The sequence below is a fragment of the Leuciscus leuciscus genome, assembly GCF_965113295.1.
Source record: "Leuciscus leuciscus genome assembly, chromosome: 4".
Lineage (NCBI taxonomy): Eukaryota > Metazoa > Chordata > Actinopteri > Cypriniformes > Leuciscidae > Leuciscus > Leuciscus leuciscus.
In genome coordinates, this window is record NC_138728.1 from 2,037,176 (window position 1) to 2,063,774 (window position 26,599).

The 26,599-nt window shown below is 37.8% G+C and overlaps 1 protein-coding gene and 1 long non-coding RNA gene across 3 annotated transcripts in view; one reads left to right on the forward strand and one right to left on the reverse strand.

Annotated features, from left to right (window-relative positions):
- tulp3 (TUB like protein 3) overlaps positions 1-11,495 on the reverse strand; it is a 25,291-nt gene extending 13,796 nt beyond the window's left edge. Inside the window, exons 1-4 of one of the 2 annotated variants that reach the window (XM_082166817.1) lie at positions 11,396-11,495; positions 5,408-5,449; positions 4,587-4,638; positions 2,301-2,463 (exon numbers count right to left, since the gene is read on the reverse strand). In XM_082166817.1, the coding sequence (XP_082022943.1) occupies positions 2,301-2,463; positions 4,587-4,638; positions 5,408-5,449; positions 11,396-11,412 (274 nt within the window). In that variant the 5' untranslated portion in view covers positions 11,413-11,495. Of the gene's footprint in view, positions 1-2,300; positions 2,464-3,310; positions 3,419-4,586; positions 4,639-5,407; positions 5,450-11,395 lie in introns of those variants that run through there. The other variant, XM_082166818.1, reaches the window with a different exon arrangement.
- The window catches only part of LOC309496739, a 121,421-nt gene that overhangs the window by 57,606 nt on the left and 37,216 nt on the right, over positions 1-26,599 (forward strand). The window lies entirely within an intron of this gene.

A 26,599-nucleotide genomic window follows, 5' to 3' on the forward strand; every position in this document is an offset into this window, starting at 1 on the left:
TCACTCACTCCTACGAGTCTACATCCCTACCAGAAGCCTACGATCGGTCAACGAGCGACGTCTCGTGGTTCCATCACAGAAAGCCACAAAATCACTTTCCAGAACATTCTCATTCACAGTTCCATGCTGGTGGAATGCTCTCCCGACCCTCATCCGGAATGCAGAATCCCTGACAACATTCAAAAGACAGCTGAAAACCCATCTCTTGCGTGAGCACTTAAAGGTCCAATATGTAACAATTTTGTAATAAAATTTCCGAAAATAACTTGCACAGTGTGATATATTTCCTCCAGTTGTGTACTTACAATATCTCAAAAGTCTCCAAAGATTTTTTATTTTAGAGAAATTCCGATTTTAAATAACTGTCCGTCCCGGAAAAGAAATGTCGCCTCTCAGTGACGCAATGTACGCACTATCCTTTTTTTCCGGTGTGGACCATGTGATATTCCACCACACCGGAATATCACATGATCAAATGCGGAAGTGGTGGTTATAGCGTTATAGCCATAGACTGTATGGTTATCGTTGTTATGGATCACGATTACTCTTTGGCGAGTATTGAAGTGCCAACAAAAAGAAAGCGTCCATATTCGGATACACGCAGACTGTGCGACAAACGGCGGAATAAAACCAGGATAAATATCGGCCAGGCGTTTTCGAGATGGAGAGAGCTGCGCGACAATCTTGGACTTGACAGAGACTCTGCTCTCGCGAGTGTATTGATAGACAGGTAAGCAAAACAACATTTTTTTTTTGTACAAGTAACGTAATAGTTACAGTAAAGATGATTTTAATAGATATGAATTACACCACATGCCTGTACAACCCAACAAATCATTTGACAAATAGCTGTAAGTTGTAACGGGATAATATAGCATAACATTTCACGTTCCTTGCAGTTCATTATTTATGATGACATAAAATAATACGATCAGACATACAGGTAATACAAAAACGAATAAATTACCTCATCCGTGATCATGATTCATTAATTCCATTTAGATACATCGCTAGATGGTGAAAACGCATTAAAAAAGACATCTCCCATCGTCACCTCCTTCATTGCGTCATCAAGCTTCGCCTTTGTTATTGTTGGAAACTGCGCCCTCTTGTGATAAAAAAATATTACATATTGGACCTTTAACCTCATAAAAAAAATATAAAAAATATATATATATTTCCTTTTCCTTTAAATCCTCGTTTATTGGGCTTATAATACTCTGAACAATGCCTGAACTTCGAATTTCGTATTTTGAGCACTTCTTGCGTTGTTTTTTGCCTCTTCACGATGACTCGCTTAATCTAGTCCTAATTTGTAAGTCGCTTTGGACAAAAGCGTCTGCTAATTGACTAAATGTAAATGTAAATGTAATGTGTGTGATGCTGGCCAATAGCGAGCCTACGCCCACTACACTAAAATTAATAGTTGAATAAAGTCGTTATTTTTTATTTTTGCGCACAAAAAGTATTCTCGTCGCTTGATGAACTTAAGGTTGAGCCACTGTAGTCACTTGGACTATTTTAACGATGTCTTTACTAACTTTTCTGGGATGGCAGATCTCGATTACAGACAAGCCTATGGAGGAGTGAGACAGCTCTCAGATTTCATCAAAAATATCTTCAGTTGTGTTGTGAAGATGAACGAAAGTCTTACAGGTTCGGAACAACATGAGGGAGAGTCATTACTGACACAATTTTAATTTTGGGGTGAACTAACCCTTTAAGTTAAGTTCGTTTTGGCCTTCTGTCCAGTAGCACCTCACTGCAGTACATGAGATCCAGGGGGCGGAGTTGGATCCAGATCTAAGGGGTGGAGATTGGTAGGTTTAGGGGTGGGTTTAGGGATCAGGGGGTGGAGATGGGTAGGTTTAGGTATATGTTAGGTGGGAGGAGCTGGACCTGGATCCAACTCCTCCCCCTGGATTTCGTGTTCTGCAGTGAGGACCATCTCCTTCTGTCGCCTTCACACCGAGACAAAACAAATGTGTCCTGGGACAACGGAGCTTATTGAAGATACTCTGCCGAGTGGATACATTTGAAAATTACGCTTTCGTGTCGTGGCTGAGACACAAGTCCCCCCCAATAATTAGAAATGTCCAAATTGTCCCCCTAATATTTAATATTCTTGACTCACCGGTCTAACAGGGCTCGTTAATGTCTGAATCACTGAGATGAAGCAAATCAATCAAAACTAAGAAGGCGGGGCTTATTGTTCACTGAAGACCTCATAAAAGCCTCATAAAAAGCACAGTGAGGAGTGTCGTGATTGAGCTCTCAAAGGTAGCGTGTGATGACCTCACCGTCTAGGATGATGTCACTGCCCGTGCTGACGTGTGACTCGACGAGAAGCGCTTGTTCTTCACTGCGACGGGGTCGTGAACGCCGAGGACGTCCCTCAGGGTTCGGCTGGACCATCAGCGGCTCCTGGCGTTTCCGTCGCTGCTTCTGCTCCAACAGCGCCCTCTACACACACACACACACACACACACACAGATAAAACACTCACTTTAATCTGTTCAGCATATAAAGCGATCGTGTCTCTTCAGAAAATTTGGACTAAACCACTCAATTAACTTTACAATCTCTTTATTAACTTTTTGAAGCGTCAAAGTTGGTAGTTGCGTAACCTGTCAATGGAGGGACAGAACATTTTTTATCAGATTTCAATAAAATATCTTCATTTGTGTTTCAAAGATGAACGAAAGTCTTACAGGTTTGGAACGAGTGATTATGAACTAACTATGAACAATACTTCCACAGTATTTATTCCGAATGTGTGTTAATTTAAAAAAAAATTATATATTTAATTGATCTGTAAACATTAGTAAATGTACGGTGAAGTAACATGAACAAACAATGAATACTGTATCTTTGATTAATATTAACAAAGATTAATAAATGCTGTAAAAAATATATTGCCCATTTTTAGTTCATGTAAGTTAATGCATTAACTAATGTTAACAAATGACAAAAACATATAAAAAAATAAAAATAAAACTTAAACAAAAATGAAAACTGACAATGTCAAAAATAAAAGCTACTTCAAAATATTAATAAATACTATAATAGTATATAATTAATACTGTTCTTTTTTAATATATAAGCATTTTAAGCTACAATATTTTTTATGCTTTAATATGATTATAAAATGTGAAAACAGTCATAAGGACGAGTAAGAAGGATTGTTCAAATGTTTGACAGAGTAAAGTAAAGTAAAGATAATCTGCGATTAAAAACATTAAGAGCACAGGAAGTAAACTATAACACAGACAGTAAACACACAATCCTTTCTCAGAAACCAAACACTCACGGAAAGAAGTAGACGAACTCTCGCTAGAATCATTCTTACGACAGCAGAGGCGAAGAGTGTGTGAAAGAGAACAGGGATGAGATGAGAACACATGCCGACAGGAAGAGAAATGAGGGCTGAGAGACGGATGAGAGTTCGAGAGAAGAAGAGTCTCGTATATATCGAGGGCGGCGCAGGAAACCACAGTGTTTTACACCAGAAAACCTCTCAAATATAAACTTTTATACTGAAGTGAGGTTATATTGATTTTTGCCAATTTTTGCCTTTATTATGATAGGACGGTTTAGAGTAGACGGGAAGTGAGGTGGGAGAGAGAGAGGGGGGGGGACCGGATCAGGAAAGGTCCGCGAGCTGAGACTCAAACTCAGGTGTTATTGTAACTTATTGTTTTGATGTGTTACTTTGTTTAGATGCATGTAATTTGTCTATTATTGTGTTTTGATGTGTTTTATTCAGGGCCCTGTGATATCTGGGATGCAGAAAACGTGGAAGGAATCACGGAATCCAGTCATGAAAACGGAATTTACTGTATAACGCGGAATTTCACGGAATTTGTCAAATTCTTGATGAATAAATAAAAAGCAGGTCAGTAAACTTAAATCAAATCGTGATATAGACCAGTGTCTGTGAATATTAAACAGCAAAAAAACATGAATCCTGCATGTTCTGCGTGTTTTTGTGTAAATGAATGGCGTAGACACACGCACACACTGAAACGTGCATGACGCTCACTGTGTTTTCAGCCTCCGCCGCCTCACTATATGAGGACATGAATGCATGAACTTCAGCTCCAGAGTCACTTCGTGAGCATTTTCGGTTCAAAGTTCGGTTTAACTTGAAGAAATTGTAACAGAAGGGGGAATTATTTAATAATAACATTCAAATGTCTGAATCCAGAAACGGAAAAAACGGAATTTGGAAAAAAATAGAAACGGAATTTAGGAAAAAATAAAACAGATTTCATAGTGCCCTATTTAATATGTTTTGACACATTATTGTGTTTTAGTGTGTTTTGGCATGTGTTTTGTGTGTTACTGCGTATTATTTTGTTTTATTGTTTATGTTTTTTTGTGTGTTTTTATGTATTATAGTGTTCTGGCCTGTGTGATTGTGTATTATTGTGTTTTTATACGTGGTTTATTGTGTTTTGACGCACATTGTTGTGTATTATTGTGTTTTGATGTGTTTTTATAATGTACAGCATTTGTGTTTTGAAGTGTGTATTTGTGTTTTGAAGTGTGTATTGTTGTTTTAATTGTGTGTAAATGTGTCTCACCTGTTTCTCCAGTTTCTGCTGTCTGAGGTTCAGACTGTCGTCCTCCAGCGTACTGAAACACAATAAAACAACATTGCGAACCCAATTAAAACACACCTATCTCATTTCATATACACACTTATATCCTCTCATTCAGTAGATAAGCTCATTATAATCACCGAAGGCTGAATCTAATGCTAAAATACACAATTTGACATGTTGAAAGATGGCTATGAGCGTTCAGACTAAAACTTGTGTGTGAGTGTTGCCATCATTCGTGTATCAGTCATTGTGTTGCTAGGCAACCGAGAGACACCCAAACGAAAGAAAATCAATTTCTCACAAACATCCTCACATGTACACATCTAAAAATACACACACACCCACACACACACGCAGAGACTGGAGAAACATTTCAAACCTGTGTTAAAAAGAAATATGAAACTAGTATTTTTGTTTATATAAAAATAATATATATATAATTTGAGTGTAAAATAATTTACTTGTGGTGGAATTAATTGTGAAATTAACAAAATGTGCTTAATTTATTTATTCTTTAGAAATTGTTATTGCAGCAGTTAGAGATCCATCCGCATTAGATTAAGATCCAGTCACTAAAGACCCGAATATGTAATAATGTTTGGCGAAATATTCATGAATTTAAGGGTTAACTTGAGGCAGGAAAGCTTAGCTACTACACCTTAGCAACCGCATAGCAACATGCTTAAACCAATCAGAACACTGTAGAAACTGCACTGTAAAATGCACTGCCAACTTCCTACAACACACTACCAGGACCAAAGTAAAAAGTAGAGTGTGATTACAGTGTGTGTGTGTTGTACCTGGTCGTGGCGGTGGACGCGAAGCTGGTGGAACTGGAGGGTCTTTGTATCCATGACGATCACAGCCGTACAGAGGAGAGAAACACAAGAGAAAGGAGAAAGAGTCTGTGAGGAGCAGTGATGAAGATGAGCAGTCTGAACACACACCTGAATGAATGTTTCATGCTCACGGTGTGACCGAGGTAAGACGACACACAAGCCTTCTGATGAGACACCTGTGTAACCATGGTTACCACCATCAACAGGACAACTTGTGGAGACACACACACACACACACACACACACACACACACACACACATTCTAACAGATGCTCGCTGGAACAGGAGAAAGAAAGAAAGAAAGAAAGAAAGAAAGAAAGAAAGAAAGAAAGAAAGAAAGAAAGAAAGAAAGAAAGAAAGAAAGAAAGAAAGAAAGAAAGAAAGAAAGAAAGAAAGAAAGAAAGAAAGAAAGAAAGATGACGTGTTGTGAGTGATGAGTGGAAACTTCAGCTCTCAGTGGATCTGAAGTTCTCAGAGGAGCAGAAACACCATCAACAAAACCCAGATCATCATCTCCATCCATTCATCTATCTATCTATCCATCCATCCATCCATCCATCCATCCATACATACATACATACATACATACATCTATCTATACATCCATCCATCTATCCATCTATCTATCTATCTATCTATCCATCCATACATCCATTCATCCATCCATCCTTCTATCCATCCATCCATCCATCCATCCATCTATCCATCTATCCATACATCCATCCATCCATCCATCCATCCATCCATCCATCCTTCTATCTATCCATCCATCCATTCATTCATTCATTCATTCATCCATCCATCCATCCATCCATCTATACATCCATTCATCCATTCATCCATCCATCATCTTTCCATATCATCCATCCATTCATCTGTCTGTCCATCTGTTTGTCTATCTATCTGGACCAAATATAATATTTTATGAATCAATCACAGCAGAAGTTCCCCTCAGTGTTTCTGGTGGCTGATCGACCCTGCATCTGTTCATCCATCGACTGTTACTCTATTCTTCATTATACAGTAAATGTCAATATTTTGCGTCATTCAGGAAACGAAACACATCTTAATGACTGCAAACACACCTCACAAACACACAACAGAGCCTCTGTCCTCATGTGAATCCAGAGCACACACACACACACATAAACTGAGAAACTCACCCGTGTCCTTTAAACAGTAAACATCCGTTCACATTAAGAATATGTGTGTGTGTGTGTGTGTGTGTGTGTGTGTGTGTGTGTGTGTGTGTGTGTGTGTGTGTGTGTGTACCTGTATGACCAGCGGCTGTAAGCAGGCTGAGAAGAGCTCTTCACCGTCTCCATGTCGAGTGTGTGTGTGTGAGTGTGTGTCTGTGTTTCGTGGTCTCTACCTCGTGCAGGTCATGTGGGAACACACACACACACACACACACACGCATGACGGCCACAGGTGAGGCCTCAGGGATGATGCTGGTTACTACGGCAACAACACCCCACAGACGCCCTTTGAAAAGTAGCGTTTGGTGAGCGGGAGGAACCGAGAGGCCACTGAAGTGTGAAACCTTCACCATGTGAAAACCACCCGTTTAAAACGACACTACACACACGACTGATCATGTGTTTCACAGCGAACAGGGAACGCTCTCTCAAAGTTACGAGCAAACGTTCTTCCAACCAATGTTCATTCAAAGTTATCTGGTCTTTAATAATCTTCTCAAAGCACAAAAACATTATTTATACATCATGTTTGGAACTGATTTCGTCTTAGTTCCGTTTCGGAATGTTCAGAGAACATTAAAAAGTAACATTTCCATAATGTTTGCAAAATTCTAAAATGGAATGTTTTTTTTTAACTTTTGTACAAAACATTTTTTTCTAATATAAATATAATATAATATAATTTAATTTATAAAATTGACATTTTGAACAATCAGAAATAAAATTTCCGTAACTTAATACATTTTCGACCATTATTCCTAAAAAGCATTTTTGTGTTTGTAAAACGTTTTTTCTTGGTTATACGAAGGTTTGCAATACATTTTGTTTTGCAAACATTATAGACAAACGTTCAACTGTTGTTTAAGAAAAAAAAAAATCATGAATAATGTTTAAAAATCTTTAATAATAACGTGAATGTGTTCATGTAAACGGTGTTTCTGCTGCTAGAACTCAGGAGGAAGTTTTGAGGAAGTTCTGGAAGGAAAGTTTGTTCTTTTAACACTATGAAGCCTTTGAATAAGTAGAGAAAGCACAGGTTTGTTCAGTAAATCAGTTTTGCAAGCAAACGTCTGCTATGTAAATGATTATAAATGTAAACGCAAACCGCAATCGTCTCATCAGAAGCGTGTCGTTTCCTCTCACGGCTCTGATAATGATGGCAATCTCAGGCTGTACTTCTTCCACATTCATCTAATGGCCACCGAAACAGACCATAATTGCACAATAATTACTCTCAGACACATTCATCAGGTCTGGGAGTGGATGGACTATTTTCTGGTTTTGTGAATAAACTCCTTGAAAACACACACTCCGAAATGTGAATCCAGGCCAGCTGCGTTCAGAAAGATCTAGGAGACACACGTGCAAACACACACACACACACACACACACACAAACCTAATGCATTCTGTGTTTGTGCTGTTGCTTATAATAAACCATGAGAGATCACGATTCTCCCACGATTCTGAATAGACAACTAAACTAAATAACATGTAATTTACTACAGGTTCTGACAAAATGTCAATTGCTGCAGAATATGTAAAAATATATTTAATTCATTTTTATTTTTTAGCATTTTGAATGAATGATTTAATGACTCACTCATAAAGACTTGTTTCATTACTGGATGAATCAAATCTCTTGAATGAATGATTCAATGACTCACTCATAAAGACTAGTTTCATTGCTGGATGAATCAAATCTCTTGAATGAATGATTCAATGACTCACTCAGTAAGACTTGTTTCATTGCTGGATGAATCAAATATCTTAAATGAATGATTCAATGACTCACTCATAAAGACTTGTTTCATTGCTGGATGAATCAAATATCTTAAATGAATGATTCAATGACTCACTCATAAAGACTTGTTTCATTACTGGATGAATCAAATCTCTTGAATGAATGATTCAATGACTCACTCATAAAGACTTGTTTCATTGCTGGATGAATCAAATCTCTTGAATGAATGATTCAATGACTCACTCATAAAGACTTTGCTTGTTTCATGACTGGATGAATCAAATCTCTTGAATGAATGATTCAATGACTCACTCATAAAGACTAGTTTCATTGCTGGATGAATCAAATATCTTAAATGAATGATTCAATGACTCACTCATAAAGACTTGTTTCATTACTGGATGAATCAAATATCTTGAATGAATGATTCAATGACTCACTCATAAAGACTAGTTTCATTGCTGGATGAATCAAATCTCTTGAATGAATAATTCAATGACTCACTCATAAAGACTTGTTTCATTGCTGGATGAATCAAATATCTTGAATGAATGATTCAATGACTCACTCATAAAGACTAGTTTCATTGCTGGATGAATCAAATCTCTTGAATGAATGATTCAATGACTCACTCATAAAGACTTTGCTTGTTTCATGACTGGATGAATCAGCGTTTTTGAACGAATCTCTTGAATGATTCAATGACAATTACATTTTTAACAGTCACTCGTCGCCACTTCTACTGGTGTAACGATGTAATCAATACAGCTGATTTATTCTCTTTTTATCGCTGTTTATTTCTGAACTATAAACTTTTATCCCAGTACTTCAGTGATAATGCGAACTATTATAAGATGGAAATAATGATACTGTGTGGTTGAAAACACTGTTAGTGAAGCTGTTTCATGACAACGGCTCTCTCTGGATCAGAACACAGATCTGAATCAGTGTGATCGCACTTGTTGAAGGTTTAATAGACATAGAGCTGAATCGCTGTCATTTAGGAATAAGATTACATGGGTGTATGAATCGAGATCACAATCTTGTAATGATTAATCCTGCAGCTCTACTAGAAACCAGTCCATCCAATCCGAGGCCGAGAGACCTTGAAGAAAGCGTACAGACTAAATCAGGAGCCGAACACACAGCAGAAGCCGACGTGGAAGCTGGTTTGTCCTTATCAGAGATGTTAAGCTACATCAGCTGTTCTCAGAAGAAGGCTGTATGTTAAACAAAAGCTGTAGATAAATCCAAACCACTTCCTGTCCTCGTGCATCAGGCGAAACCACACCGAATTCCAGCCCAAGGCATCATGGGAAAGGACAGAGTGTGCTTCTGATAGGATGAAGCTGGTTGTGTTTGGAGGACAAAATACACACAAAGAAACTGAGAGCAGATGTTGAAAGAGATCTTAGTCTTGTCAACACATTAGACTCAGGAGAGAGTCAACACCGCTGTCAGAACAGATTCATCCACTACACTGATTATAATGAGAGACTGTCTAATTAATCCCTTCCTTCATATGACCAGTGTTAACAACAGAACAGAAGAACAGAAGAACTCCAGAGTTTGTCCAATAGGACAGAATTAATTCACCCTTCTAAAAATATATAAGTATCAATATATAAACAGATTTTAAGATTACGGCTGTCAGATCCTTGCATTTAACATAAAAGTCTGGGTTTATATATATATGTTTGTGTGTGTGTGTGTGTGTGTGTGTGTGTGTGTGTGTGCGTGTGTGTGTGTGTGTGTGTGTGTGTGTGTGTGTGTGTGTGTGTGTGTGTGTGTGTATATATATATGTGTGTGTGTGTGTGTGTGTGTGTATATATACATATCGTGTGTGTAAGTATATATATATATATATATATACACACACAAACTTATATGTTAGATGTGATTAATCGCGATTAATCGATTTGACAGCACTATATACAGTACTTAATATCTATACAATATTTTAAGTTGTGAAATTAAATCAAATATTGTGTACATTTTATTAGATTAGCTCTAGTAATAATCACAGCTCATGGAAACATATTTAACTATATTTATGGAAACGTTTCTATTGGTGAATCTGTCAATTCACCTAAAAATCTATATATTGAACCTATATATTGAATAAAAGAAAATAAAGCCTACTTATGTAATGTGATCTTATTTTCATAACAATTACAAAACGATTTCCACCCTCAAATTCTAGTTGTTTTGTACTATGATGTCCTATTTAGACACAATAGTTTTTATTTAAATTAGTGCAAATGTAAGGAAGCACAACAAATACATACTTTACAGTTAAAATAACAAATCATGATTTTGGCATTACAGTAATTAGAAGGAGTTTTATTGCCTTGACAATAATGTAACCATGTCAAAAATAAGCTTTTTTTTTTTTTTTAAGTCCAGTTTTCTCCAGCTATATTATGATGTCATTTCAATAAAGTAATGACGTACATATTACATCACATGACTATATCAGAAACGTGAAACCACTGGATATTTGTAACGGTCGGTAACGTTAACGCATTCGAGCGACTAATGAATTAGATCCATTCAGTCACTGTGAGATTGATCAAATTCATCATTATAAACTCATCAACGAGGCGTTTTGTGTGATTTACAGACGAGTAGCTGAACATCATATTTCTAGCCTGTAATGTTCATCTGCTATCATCATCCAGCTAACCGCTTCTCCACCGTTACACCCCCGACCGCATTCATTCACACTCTCCTGCTTTATTCTCCTTCTCTTCTGTTCACAATCCAGCAGTTTAATTCACATTTGTGTGTGTGTTTTGTTCTGAATCCGTGTGTGTTGTTGTGTGTTTTTAGCTTGATGGCTGATGTTACAGCGCGCGTTCGGAACGCAACAGGATCCCACCGACAAGAAAACACACCAAAGTTACGAAAGAAACGATAAATCACACATGCACGCGCACACCGCTATCCCAAAACGGGGGTCACTTTTAGATCATTTCTGAGAAATGTTTCCATCTGTGTCTTACCTGCTGTAGTAACTCATGTTTATCCGCCGTTGCTATGGATTCCTCCGCAACTGTCGCGTCGCGTCCCTGTGCGGCGTGTGCGCAAAACCCGCAGCGGCCGCGACGAGCACGCGCCTGCGCATGCGCACATGGTTACGATTCCTTTGGTTATCCTCAAGGGGGCGCGTGATGCCTCAGAAAATCCAATCACAACTCAGCACTGTTATTGTTTTATTAGAGATATTTGTACACTAAAAAATATTATTTTAAATATCTATACACTAAAATGTGAGATAGCCTATCTCACATCCGCATTTTAATCTCTAAAAACTGATCATCACAAACGACTGTGATTGGTTACAGTGGCGCTGTCACGTGGAATGCGTTACATTTTACAGCGGTTTTCAAGATGGTCCAATCACAGTAGTTTGTGATGAATCTGCACAACAATTTACACTGGGATAGATCGTTCGAATCCACAAAGACCCATATTATGATTTTACATTCATACATGAATGTTAATGACAGCTGCCTTGGCTCGTCTTAAAGGGATAGTTCACCCAAAAATGAAAATTATTTCATTAATTACCCACATGTCGCTCCAAACCATTAGGATCTTTTTAATGACATATAATTGAGTGGTTTAGTCCAAATTTTCTGAAGAGACACTATCGCTAATAATATGATGAACAGACTAAATTTAGGCTTTTATTCACATATAAACATTCATAAACTCAACTCACACATGATCAGTTGTGGTAAACGGAAGCTCAAGCATGTTAACTTGACAAAAACTAATGAGGTTCATTCTCGTGTTATGCAGCATCAAAAGTGATCGAGTGTCTTAAGAAAATTTGGACTAAACAGCTCAATTCATATGGATTATTATTTTACGAACTCTTTATGAACTTTTTGAAGTGTCAAATTGGTAGTTGCGTAGCAGTCAATGAAGGGACATATTTCTCAGATTTCATAAAAAAAGATCGACATGAGGGTTAATAATTAATGACAGAATTAAAATTTTTGGGTGATATATCCCTTTAAGTTAGTAATGGTTTGCTACTGGTCTAGTGTTGGTCTCCAGCACAGTCTTTGTGAACCAAGTTAACTAAGGTTGTTTTACTGATTATGTTAATTGAATTAGTTCTGAGGGAAGATCCTGTAGCATTTGAGTGCAGGTACAGGCACTTAAACTAATGATTATTAGTGTGAATGAGTAGAACAAATAGTTTTTGGGCCCACTGTGTGTGCCTATTTAAAAGACCATTTGGATTTTAAATTAATTTAGATCCTTATATCTCTACTAGATGGCAGTATAGTCACTGCTGTATTGTGATGCCGCTCAAAGCATCTCTACCAAAGTCAAACTACACTTGCACTCATCTGGTATAATGCTTTTTACAAAGTTCTATTAGCTCCTTTATGTGATGATTTTGAATCTTATTAAACATTTGATGACACATCTCACCACTCAACAACTGCTTTTAACGTCTTTCCTTTTACTTATCATGATGCACCATAATTAAGCAGTCCAGAAAACAGCTTATATAATATATATATTGAGCACCTGCATACACATATTGCTTGAAAAATAGCCCAAAATAGTGGCTTACTGCCTGGGGGTCTATGGCGTAGGTGTTTTCTGAGTAATTCGGGTCAGCAGTGTCTGGAGATCTACAACCAAAAGAACATGAGAGAAGACATGAAGGTGGACGAGGTTATGCTGAGAAAAACACAGCTGCTCATCCATCTGACCACTGCATGGACATACATGAGATTATTTATACAGATCATCTCAAAAACCATCCAGCCTCTGCAAACAAACACAGTCTGACGCATCAACGAACGTGGAAACAAAACCTTTGGGAACATTATGATGCTTCCATTGCACATTTTCAGAACAAAAATAGTTTTGTTGAAAACTTTGACGAATCAACTTGGACAGAAAAAAACAGACAGAAATTTGCTATGCCTAGACATTTAGACAAAAAATGTTTCCATTATTTTAACTCTTCAAAATAATTTAGATTTCAGATTCAGAATCAGATTTATTGGCCAATTGTCACACACACAATTTGTTGTAGCATTGAAAAATCCCATACTTAACATGAACACAAGATACACATTTTATAATAATATATGCATATGCAGATACACACACTTTACACAATTTAAAATTATATGTATGATGTTATTTATATGCATGGGTAAAATAGGACAGTGGGGGTGCAACATTTTTTGTATTGCAGATAGGGGTTAAATTGGTGGCATAAACAAATATGAAATTAACCAATTTAAACCTCTTTTTTTCTAAGTTATACAAGATTAACAACTTTTTAAAGTCAGTTTAATCTAATTTGTGAAATGACTTGCACAGCTAATATGATTTTCCTTAATTTAAGACAGCAACTGAACTGAAGTTTTTAAGTAGGTGGAAATTAGATTTTTGTCCAGCAAAATACAAAATCTTCATTGTAGCTTCACATTTCAATATGAAATCCATCAAAACACTGCATGAGTTCCTTCATTCAGACTCCCGTCTCTCCTCAGTCGTCTGATCTGCTGGCTCCCTCGGCTCGGGCTCTGCCCACTGTTGACTGAGGGCAGCGAGGACTGATATGCTGGAAATAAAGCAGAGAATTTCTCAGGCCGAGTGTCAGAAAGTTTTTAAATCACTGTGGGTGGACGAGCATGAAGTCTGCGCTGCTCTGTGGAAAAATACAGCGACAGCATATCAGTGTTGTTTGTGCATCAGGAGCAGTTTGGAAAATGACCGGCACATGACGGATGCATGTGAGGGAGAGAGTGAGGGAGAGAGAGAGAGAGAGAGAGAGAGAGAGAGAGAGAGAGAGATCCTGTAAACTCATTCAGTCCTGCCACTCTAAGAAGAAAAGGTTCTAAATAGAACCTTAAAAAGTTCTATCAGGCACTTTTTAGGGGTTCCAATCATGAAATCATTTTATGGATTTCGTTTCAACTAATTAATTTTGTTTTAATTCCTTTTTAATTTTAATAAAATTTTATGAACATACTTTATCGTAAACATATTTATCACAAAAAAATAAAAGAACACATTAAACATGAAAGTATTATGCAATAGTTGAAGACATTTCTCCTGATATAGAACCTTTTTGGAAAGGTTTTTTTAAAATTGAGCCAAGAACCCTAGAGTTCTATATAGAACCACATAGAACCTTGTTTCATGAGTGTGAGGTTTGATTTAGTGATAATGCTGTCTTTAAGATACATTTTTGTAGTACAAGTTTTCTCAAATTATAAATCTAAATATGCAAATAATGCATTATCTAATCTTTTCTTTTTTTCTTTTGTATATCTCTTTTTATCACAACCCAAAAAAACTGCGAAAAGTAAAAATGTCCAGAAAACTTTATTTCTGAATGTTCTCAAAAAAATAATACTTTAGAAACATTTTCTTTTCTTGGTTGTGAAACAAGGGGATGGACAGGCGTAGCAGCAAACATCTGTCCCAAACCGATAAGTGATATCTTCTTGCGGTAAGTAGAATAATGGCCAATAATAGAATAAATAATAGAATAAATATATGATTAAATATAGAATAAAAAATATAATAATGGCTTTTCTTGGTTATGAAAATGTTAAGAGAATATTCTATTTTGTCATCTTGCAAACCACGTTTCAGTATTACTTTTGAATGTTCTCTGAACATTCTAAACCAAGTGACCTTTAAAAAACAAAAACAAAAAAAAAACATTGTGAATGTTGATGTTAAAGGGATACTCCACTTTTTTAGGAAATAGGCTCATTTTACAGCTCCCCCAGAGTTAAACAGTTGAGTCTTACCGTTTTCGAATCCATTCAGCCGATCTCCGGGTCTGGCGGTACCACTTTTAGCATAGCTTAGCATAGATCATTGAATCGGACAAGACCATTAGCATCTCTCTCAAAAAAATGACCAAAGAGTTTTGATATTTTTCCTATTTAAAACTTGACTCTTCTGTAGTGACATCGTGTACTAAGACCGACGGAAAATGAAAAGTTGTATTTTCAGGCGCTGCGTCATATCATTACGCCTGCTGGACTCATGGTACGGCAGCAAAGTTTCTTGATTATTACGCAGGAATGAGAGTATAGTTCCTAGCCATATCAGCCTAGGAAATCGCAACTTTTCATTTTCCGTCGGTCTTAGTACACGATGTCACTACAGAAGAGTCAAGTTTTAAATAGGAAAAATATAGAAACTCTTTGGTCATTTTTTTGAGAGAGATGCTAATGGTCTTGTCCGATTCAATGATCTATGCTAAGCTATGCTAAAAGTGGTACTGCCAGACCCGGAGATCGGCTGAATGGATTCGAAAACGGTAAGACACTGTTTAACTCTGGCGGAGTTGTAAAATGAGCCTATTTCCAAAAAAAGTGGAGTATCCCTTTAAAGCATTTCAGGAAAAAACATGAATGAATGATGTATACATAAAGTTGTTGTGCTAATGTTTTGAGAAGTCCATCAGATCATGTTGAACGAACATTCGCGTTACTGGAAGCGTTATTCTTCTTTGCAAGAACGTTCTGAGAACATTAATTGGATGGATGGATGGATGGATGGATGCATGGATGGATGCATGGAGAGATGGATGGATGGATGGATGGATGGATGGATGGATGGATGGATGGATGGATGGATGGATGGATGGATGGATGGATGGATGGATGGATGGATGGATGGATGGATGGATGGATGGATGGATGGATGGATGGATGGATGGATGCATGGATGATGGACGGATGGATGCATGGATGGATGGATGGATGCATGCATGGATGGATGCATGGATGATGGATGAATGGATGGATGGATGATGGATGATGGATGGATGGAAGCATGGATGGATGGATGGATGCATGGATGATGGATGGATGGAAGCATGGATGGATGGATGGATGGATGGATGGATGGATGGATGGATGGATGGATGGATGGATGGATGGATGGATGGATGGATGGATGGATGCATGGATGGATGCATGGATGGATGGATGGATGGATGGATGGATGGATGCATGGATGCATGGATGGATGGATGGATGGATGGATGGATGGATGGATGCATGGATGGATGCATGGATGATGGATGGATGGAAGCATGGATGGATGGATGGATGGATGGATGGATGGATGGATGGATGGATGGATGGATGGATGGATGGATGCATGGATGGATGCATGGATGGATGGATGGATGGATGGATGGATGGATGCATGGATGCATGGATGGATGGATGGATGGATGGATGGATGGATGGATGGATGGATGGATGCATGGATGGATGCATGGACTATATTTGCAGTGAACGTGTGTTGATCGAGTTGATGCTCCAGCTGCATGTATTTTCCTGCTCCTTGTTTTATTAGGACAGAATAACAAGTGCGGAAACATCTGTACGTGTGAGGAGACCCTGTCCCGCTCACGGGTGGGTGTTGACACAGATGCAAAACATGGATGTTCTTTAGCACAACATAAAGACAATCACAGATACTAGAGAAAAACATATTCACTCACTTCACCTGCAGAAACATACTGGAAATATAATTCATTAATGAATCTGTGCTGCCTCCACTTGCAATAACCATTTTTATGTATAATATTATAAATATAACCCACTTCCAAGCCAACAAAAATACGTTCCAAAAAGTTTTGCTATTAAGTTATGAAAACGCTATTTCTGAATGTTCCCATCCAGTTTTGTAAATGTTTAAAAAAAAACATTTTCTTGGTTATACGAACATTAAGGGAACTTTCCATTGCATCATTCTTCAAACAATATGTTACTTTTGAATGTTCTCTGAACGTTCTGAAACACTTCAAACGTTAGACGAACATCAAACTGAACGAGAGAATCTTGTTCTGAGAACATTATCTGCTGGGGTTACTATCAAACTAATCAATGATTCATGGATAAACAGTGCACTCAGAAGTTACAGTGAAGTAAAGGTGACATTTGTGCTGTAGAAAAACTCAAATAGTATTTTCTTGTAAAACACACTCCAGTTATCTTTATTTACAACTTCGAATTTTTTTTTTATTTGTTTGTTTTTGTTGGTGAATTGCTGATGCATATGTGAGAAGTTTGACCATCCTTTGCCCAGAAATCATGTGTGTGTGTGTTTGTGATTGTTTCCTATCAGAGCTGGTTTATCTCATGGCCGTTTGTGAAATATCTCTCACAGGTGAGACGCGGTGTGTTTGTGCACATGTCCTCCAGGGTTTCTGAGTTTGCCATCACGTTTTAATCAGATAAGTAGTTTGTTTTCCAATTCCAGCAGCAGAAATCAGAGTAATGAAGGTCACGCATCAGATAATTTGGTATTTAAGGAGCATCTGAAAGTGTCTGTAATTGTCAGATTCTTCTGCTCCACTGATGTCTTTATAGTCGTCATGGCGGTTGCGTAACGCTTTATGTAACATGTTTAGGGCTCTTGTGTTTTGGTCTGATGGTCACAGACAGAAGCTTGTTAAAAGCCTGTGTGAGGAATCGCCATGTGAAGCTCGTCGCGCTCTTCAAGAGCCCATAGAGTCGCTTCACTCCTGAACCAGAACAGTCACGGACAGCAGGGAAAACCAGGAAAATGCAGTAAAAATGATGTCATCTGGTTTTGAATTACACTGCAAAAAGTCAAAACTAAGCGAGAAAACATCAGAAACACAATCTTGTTCTTACTTTTTGACCCCACTGGCACATATTTGTTCTTATTTTAAGCTTAAAGTCACCTAATTTTGATTAATTTAGTAAACAAGACTTAATCTTATATCTTCAGTCATTCTGCTTCTCCAGTAAATGAGAGTGTTTAGATATTTGTGCTGGAAAACAAGACAGAAACACTGAGGAAGAACGTCACTTTTTGCAGTGAATGAAAGAAGTTATAAATGTTCTCTGAACATTTTTAAAAAGTCCAGTTAAAAACAAACAAACAAACAAACAAAACAACTTTTTTTTAATTGTCTTGGTTATGCAAATGTTAAGGTCCTTTTTTCATTTTGTAAACATTATAGGAATGTTACTTTTGAATGTTTTCCGAAAACAAGTTTCAACATTTAAAAAAACTGTATTTCTTCTAATATTTGTATTTTTTTCCAGCATTACTTGAATAACATGGACTCACCCCTAACAGAGAACATTCTGGCAACGTTCTCTCAAAGTAATGAACAAACGTTCTTCCAGTAACGTTAATAGAACGTTCGTTTAAAGTTATCTGGCTTTTAATAATGTCCTCAAAATGTTATTAATACATCGTTCATGGGAACGTTCTAGTTGGATGCTCATCTAATGTTCTTTAAATGTTACTATTGTTTCAGAACGTTCAGAGAACATTCAAAAGTAACATTCCCATAATGTTTGTTCCCTCAATGATCACATAAAACATTTAAACATTAAAAAACTTAATGGGATCGGTCCTTTCGTCAGCTGGGTTCACACGCACTATTTGTATGACACAAGCAGTTGCTGTCTATGTAGTGATCTTACGAGGTTCAGTCTCAGCTCAGACTTCCATTGATAAAAATGCATCATATTTTATAAGATATACTGAATCTATTCACAGCAAGGCATGTCAGTCCGCGGCATCAAGATCTATTTCTGCTATATGGGTCACTTGCTAATGTAAAAAAAACTGTCCAATGAAAAAACGCTCCATGAACGATGCATAAATAATGTTTTTGTTCTAATGTTTTGAGAACATGTTGAACGGATGTTCTATTAATGTCACTGGAAGAATGTTTTTAAGAAAGACATTCTCTGTCCGCTGCAGGTTTTGCACGAGCAAACACAGAAATCTAGTTTAGAGAGTGTGTTTTGAATGGCTCTGTTTAATGTCGATGAATGGTAAGTTTGGATGAATCTGCTTTTGCTGCTGTATGTTTGGATGACTGAATGTCCAGTAATAATTACACCGGACAGTAAAAACAGGGCTTGCACAGCGGGAATGTTGCTGTTCACATTCCATACTGTCCTGCAAACACACACACACACACACACACACACACACACACACACACACACACACACACACACACACACACACACACACACACACACACACACACACACACACACACACACACACACACACACACACACACACACACACACACACACATCCTGATTCAATCAAGCATCTCATCAAAAACAAGATCACACTGCAAAACAATGATGCTCGTTCTCAGGGTTTCTGACTTGTTTTCCAGCACAAATATCTAAACATTATTAAATTCACATTTACTGGAGAAGCAATAAGTCTTGTTTACTGAAAAATGAATCAAAATTAAGTGAGTTTGTGCTTAAAACAAGAATAAATATCTGCCAATGGGGTCAGAAAAATAATCTTAATTCAAAGGGGAAACTAAATTCTAACTCTAATCTTAATTAAATTAAATTTGATACATGATATAAAAAACAACACTTAATATCTGATGCTTCTCCAGTAAATGTGTCATGATTTAAGAATGTTTAGATATTTGTGCTGGAAAACAAGACGAAGAAGTACACTGCATTTTTTCTGCAGTGTCCCGTCGCTGAAGTCAGTTTTAGAAAGTGCCCGAGGACTGAGCTTCACATGAGAACTGATATGGCTCATGTTACATTTTTAACACTTTTTGTCAGAAAATGTTGGCTCTTGAGACAGTATGGCATAAAAACACACCACAGGCCAGTTTAAACATGAGCACTACGGCTCAACATGTCTGAACGATGTATGCAAACCACCGGCTTCATCACAGAAATGTGATGTGAACATTATTTCCCTCATATTCTCCATTGTTGCGGCTCCTCTCTTCCCAGTCTGTCAGTAACGCTCTGTTTACTTCCTGTCTCTATGAAGCCCCTCCTTCTGAAAGCACACTGTGCTCTGATTGGTCGGCTGGAGCAGTGTGTCGTGATTGGTCGAGTGTGTTTGGGAAATGTCCCGCCTCTTACCATAACTGCCAGTTTAACACACTACCAACTAACTCAACCAGGCCCCGCCCCTTTATTCTGCGCATTAATTATTATAATGAGGAATATTGTGACGTGTTCGTTCCCGGAAGAAACTCAAGACTACAATGGAGGCGTTTCAGGAGTTCAGAAACAGACACTGATATAGAGAATAACTCCCTTTTTAATGCTCAAACAGCAATATTACACACTAAAGACAGATGAACATGTGGAAAAAGCAGAATAGGAGCTCTTTAAATAGTGAAAATGACTTGCACCATCAGGTCTATTATAATAATAAATAAACTTTTCAATTAACAGCTCTAAAAGTGCTCTTCTCAACCCCTGCTGATTTCAAGCATGCAAGTATCTAAAGGGTAAATGATTTGTCTCGTGTTTGTTTTAGTGAATAATGTCAGGCCTCCGGTTGAAGATTGATCTCATTATATAAGAGAGCCTTTACAAAATGACCCGCCAAACTTTGACCTCTTTTTCTGTAAGAACTGGAGAAAAACGTGCAGAATAACGGGTGTCGAGACGAAGCGGCGAGTGCATACCTGTGCAGTGAGATCAACACACACACATTCACACTCATGAGCTCATATAAAGCGTGTCAGCGGTGTGTGATTGATGGTTCCTCACAGTAAAAGCAGCCGCATAAGAACAGAATGTGCTAGAACCTCCAACAGACTGATGGTGATATACGGTGGTCATTATACCCAGCGTGAAGCTTAAAAGGGTCATAAAGTCATCAGACTCTTCCAATAATCAAACGCGCCGCCTAACTAAAGCACTTGTACTGGCATCGATGGTTCTATGAGGAACCTTTAACAACTTTTCAATGCACAAAATGTTCTTTATAGAGGAACAAGGTTCTTATTAATATGTTCCTCACATTAAGACATTTTTTTTTTTTTAAGAACTGATCACTGAAAGGATTTCCAAGGCAGCATTGCATCTATCCTTCACATAGACAATATGGAATGTCTTGCTGGGGTCAGCCCTATGTTCCCACAGCCCTATGTTCCCACGGCCCTATGTTCCCACAATTCTAAGAATTTTTTTTTTACTGAAAATTTTGAAAATTAGGCCCTATGTTCCCACAGCCCTGTTCCCACAACCATATGTTCCCACAGCCCTATGTTCTCTCATTTAACTATGTCCCCTATGAAGGGTAGGTTTTAGTGCTTGTGCTGGTACAGGGATAGCCCAATTACATCCCAGACAAGTCTCCCTCCTGTGAGGGGTAGGTTTAGGTATGTGAAACAATCAAGCCTAATTCCCCCACGAAGGGTAGGTTTTAGTGCTTGTATTGGTACAGGGATAGCCCAATAACATCCCAGACAAGTCTCCCTCCTGTGATGGGTAGGTTTAGGGGTTAGGGTTAGGGTTAGGGCTGTGGGAACATAGGGCTGTGGGAACATAGACATGCTCCCGTTTTGCTAACATTAAATTTACATTTTTTTCCAATTGCTAACAAACAATTTTGCAAACTAGGCTTGTTTTATCAAAATACTGAACACAATTCACAAAACCACATATACCCAAACTGCAAAATACCCAATATATCCTGCAAAATGAAGCACTGCAACCAAAACTAAACACAAAGCATTATCAAAATCAAACTTTTGCACGAAATGGCACACACTTCATTCATATTAGCAGATTTTTGTCTAACCAACTACACACTGTTGGTGTACTAAATATTACAGTTTTTCTCGATTGTTAACACACATTTTCTGGTACTTGAGACACAATGACCACAACATGTAACTCATTCACCAAGCCCCTGAACCAATTCTGCTAAACTACAAGCACAATTCCTGCTTTACACTCAAATTGCAGATCTAAAACACACTTTTTTCAAAACACTACACACAATTCTCTGCTTTTGGCACAATTTTCATGCAGAAAATCTCTTGTTTTCACAAGGAACACACTGCCATTCAAATATGCACACTGACTCATCACATGGGCAAACACCCGTCACACAGTTTTACAATTAGCAATCAGAGCTTTAGCATAAAGGGCAACAGGTCAGCTCTTCAATGGAGCGATGGATGCCAACATTGGATTTTTTTTTTTTTTTTTTTACTGTAACTGTATACAGTAAATTCGTCTGTTGTTTTGTATGTAGACCACTGTATGTACAACTTTGTGTTGGTTGGGATGCACATTGTTTTTGTGGGAAAAATAAAATATATTTGTTACCATGTATTTGTGTGTTCTGAGTATAAAAACAATATTCTCAAATATTTTACAACACACTTATGTATGTACTGTCTGTAGTAAGTGTAACACTGAACAAAACAAGGCCTAAGTCATTATGATGAATGGAGAAGAAGTGTTTTCCATTCATCACAGTGTTTTACATTGAGCACATCAGTGTTCAACTGGTTCTTATTCATTTGATGGTTTGTGTGTGTCATTTGAAAACAAAATACCATTTTGAGAAGAAATAACATTGTTTTGAATGTAAAGTTTCATTTTGCAGGAGAATTGAGGGGTTTTGCCCATTGTGTGTGGTTTTTTTTTTGGATTTGTGTGTAGAGTTCTGAGAATATGAGGCATGCTTTCAGAAAATGTGTGTAAACAATCGAGAAAAACTGTAAATACTAAAATAGTTCAAATTGTAGAAAATTCTGCAGATTGTTCACATGCACAGAAATATTTGCAGACACACACACATGCTGTTGAAACAATTATTATTATTATCATTTTTTTTTCACTGAACAATTCAGTGCAACATATGCACAGCAGAAATATTTACATTGGACTGAACAAAAGTATGCTCACAAAAAACTGTAAAATGCAAAAGATTGAAGTGTTAACAGTTAAGCATTGAGGTGTTTGGTCAGGTGACGCATGTATCGGCCAATCATCTCATGGAGTGTCATTTTGAATGGCAGAGTTTTGAAATGGCAATCATGTGACTTTATGTCAGATTGTTGTGTGTTACGCAGAGAACCGTGATCAGTGTGTTTAAAAAGTGCCATTTTGAATTGCAAAATGTGTGTAAAGCAGAAAATGTGTTTAGACTTTTGGAGACTTGAGAAGAGGTTTTGCTCTCTGTGTGTCAGTTTAAATAATTGTGCTGTGTGTGTCATTTTAGTGTGTTAGCAATTGGAAAAAACCTCCATGAATGATGCATAAATAAAAAAATTTGTGCTTGTTTTGAACATTATTAAAGGAGCTGTATGTAAGAAATGTATTTCAATTAATCATAAAATGGCCCTGATATGTCACTAGACATTAAGAAATCATGTTCATTTCAAATACTTATATCACTGACAACAGTAGTCCGGCCAGGATATTGTCATTTAAAAGTGAAGTTGCAGCCCTCAACTGATGTTGATGATGTCATGTTGTGTTTTGGCCTGATGCTCCACCCTCCACCTATCTACCAATCACGAAGTCAGTAGTGTTTCAGCATCCGGGTTGCCAGCTCAGCTCTAGTTAACACAGCTGCAGCTACAAACGTTCCTACTGGATCCTGCAGCCTATCTGGCAACCCTCGAGTCAGGGGGAGGGGGAGGGGATACACCGCTCTACAGTAATTTGAAAGTGAATGCAGTACCAGTTTTGGCCACAATCTTACATATGGTTCCTTTAAAGGGATAGTTCACTTTGAAATAAATTTTTGGTATGTTTTAGCTTACCTCAAGGGCATCCAAGATGTAGGTGTCTTTTTTTCCGCAGTAGTTTCAATTTTGATATTTTTAGGTCAAACCGTTCTTGTCTGTCAGTCATATAATGTAGGTCTATGGTCACTGTCTCAAAGAGCATGCACAGAGTCCAAATTAAAACAATTCCCCGTCGTCCAAATTAAACAATTCCCCATCGTAAGTACACATTGATGGCCTAAGACACGAAACGAGCAGTTTGTGTGAGAAAACGAACAGTATTTATATCGTTATTACCTCTTGTACACAGCCATATCCGAGTGATCTGATCTGACGTGTACGCAGACTGGTGAATAGATATATACACACTAGACGTCGCCTTGTCTACGGCAGTTCATTGGAACGAATGTCTTTAAGGCGACATCTAGTGTGTATATATCTATGCACCAGTCTGCGTACACGTCAGATCAGATCACTCGGATATGGCTGTGTACAAGAGGTAATAACGATATAAATACTGTTCGTTTTCTCACACAAACCGCTCGTTTCGTGTCTTAGGCCATCAATGTGTACTTACGATGGGGAATTGTTTAATTTGGACGATGGGGAATTGTTTTAATTTGGACTCTGTGCTTGTGTTTTGAGGTGGTGACCATAGACCTGCATTATATGACTGACAGACAAGAACGGTTTGACCTAAAAATATCAAAATTGAAACTACTGCGGAAAAAAAGACACCTACATCTTGGATGCCCTTGAGGTAAGCTAAAACATATCAAAAATTTATTTCAAAGTGAACTATCCCTTTAAAGACCAGATAATGTTGAACAAACAATATATTAATGTTACTGGAAGAACATTTGCCAGAACGTTTTCCACTGCAAAATACCTCCAAGAACGGATTATGTTCAATCTATTAAAAATACTATATTTGCATTTTTTTCAGCATTACCTGAATAACATGGATTCACCCCTAACAGAAAACATTCTGGCAACGTTCTCTCAAAGTAATGAACAAACGTTCTTCCAGTAACGTTAATAGAACGTTCGTTCAAAGTTATCTGGCTTTTAATAATGTCCTCAAAATTTTATTTATACATAGCCTGGAAATCCAGACCTAAATCTGAAAGATTAATGGTCTGGCGTCGACTAATGAAAATCGGCCAGCTCGAGGGGCGGCACCAAGCATGCATTTGAAAATCTCACTGCACGCAATTGGATAACACTACGACCAATCACAACAATAAACCCCATACGCTCAGCTATACCAGCGGAGCTAACTGATAGATTAGACTCTTGCCGTATCCGGTCGGCAAAACAGCAAAAACGTCCTTCTTGCAAAGGAACGATTCGAGCGGCGTCTTCTGCTCCTGTTTTAGATAAAAAGCCAAGTCTAACTCGTTCATTGTAGCGGCCAAAGCCGTTTCAAACAACTGGTGTTGTTCATCCAAAGCCATCTTGCAATGTTTACTAATGACTTCGAAGTCACAGCGCTGTCGTCATCTCGCCTCTGGCCCGCCTATTTCAGATAACCCGATGTGATTGGTGCAGCTCAGATTTAAGGGCATATTTAATGAGCATCATTACTGGACACCAGAGTAACTCGCTGAGCAAATTCAACTTGTGCTCTCGCGAGAACTCTGGATTACCAGGGTAATTAATACATCGTTCATGGGAACGTTCTAGTTGGATGCTCATCTAATGTTCTTTAAATGTTACTATTGTTTCAGAACGTTCAGAGAACATTCAAAAGTAACATTCCCATAATGTTTGTTCCCTCAATGATCACATAAAACATTTAAACATTAAAAAACTTAATGGGATCGGTCCTTTCGTCAGCTGGGTTCACACGCACTATTTGTATGACACAAGCAGTTGCTGTCTATGTAGTGATCTTACGAGGTTCAGTCTCAGCTCAGACTTCCATTGATAAAAATGCATTATATTTGATAAGATATACTGAATCTATTCACAGCAAGGCATGTCAGTCCGCGGCATCAAGATCTATTTCTGCTATATGGGTCACTAATGTAACTGGCCATCCAAAAATACCTGCAGTCTCTTCCAGCGCTGTGCGGATACACGGATATGAAGACCTTTCTCAAATGGATGTCAGCGTTCATGGAATAACACACACTACTGTACTATTTGTATATTTGCTAGTGTTTCTGTATGCATTGAAAACTTGCATGACAAGCATTTGCCAAAAATGTGCAGAGCACACTGCATTGAATCCCGTATCCCATGATGCAATGCGCCAAACGTTGCATTGCAACGGAGTCAAGAAGAAGGCGATCCGTTAGCATGATTTAAATGCTGCCATTTTTTTTTTTTTTTTTTTTTTTTTTTGCATATCTTGCATCATCTCTTTGCAGAAGCTTCAGGATGAGTGTGTTTGATTTTGCTCAAGGACATGCACATGTTTTCACACGAGTGAAGCTGGCAGGGAGATCGGTTCAATCGCAGATATGCAAAGTCATCTGAATTCACTCTGCAGTGTGTAAATATCCTCCTGTTAACAGACTAAAACAACAAGATCACTGCTTGACAATTAAAAAAAAGATTGATATTGAATATGACACCCTTGATTCCCCTCCCAGGAGTTATTATGAGACTAAAGTTATTAGAGTAAAAGACTAAATAATGAATAAAGTTGAAA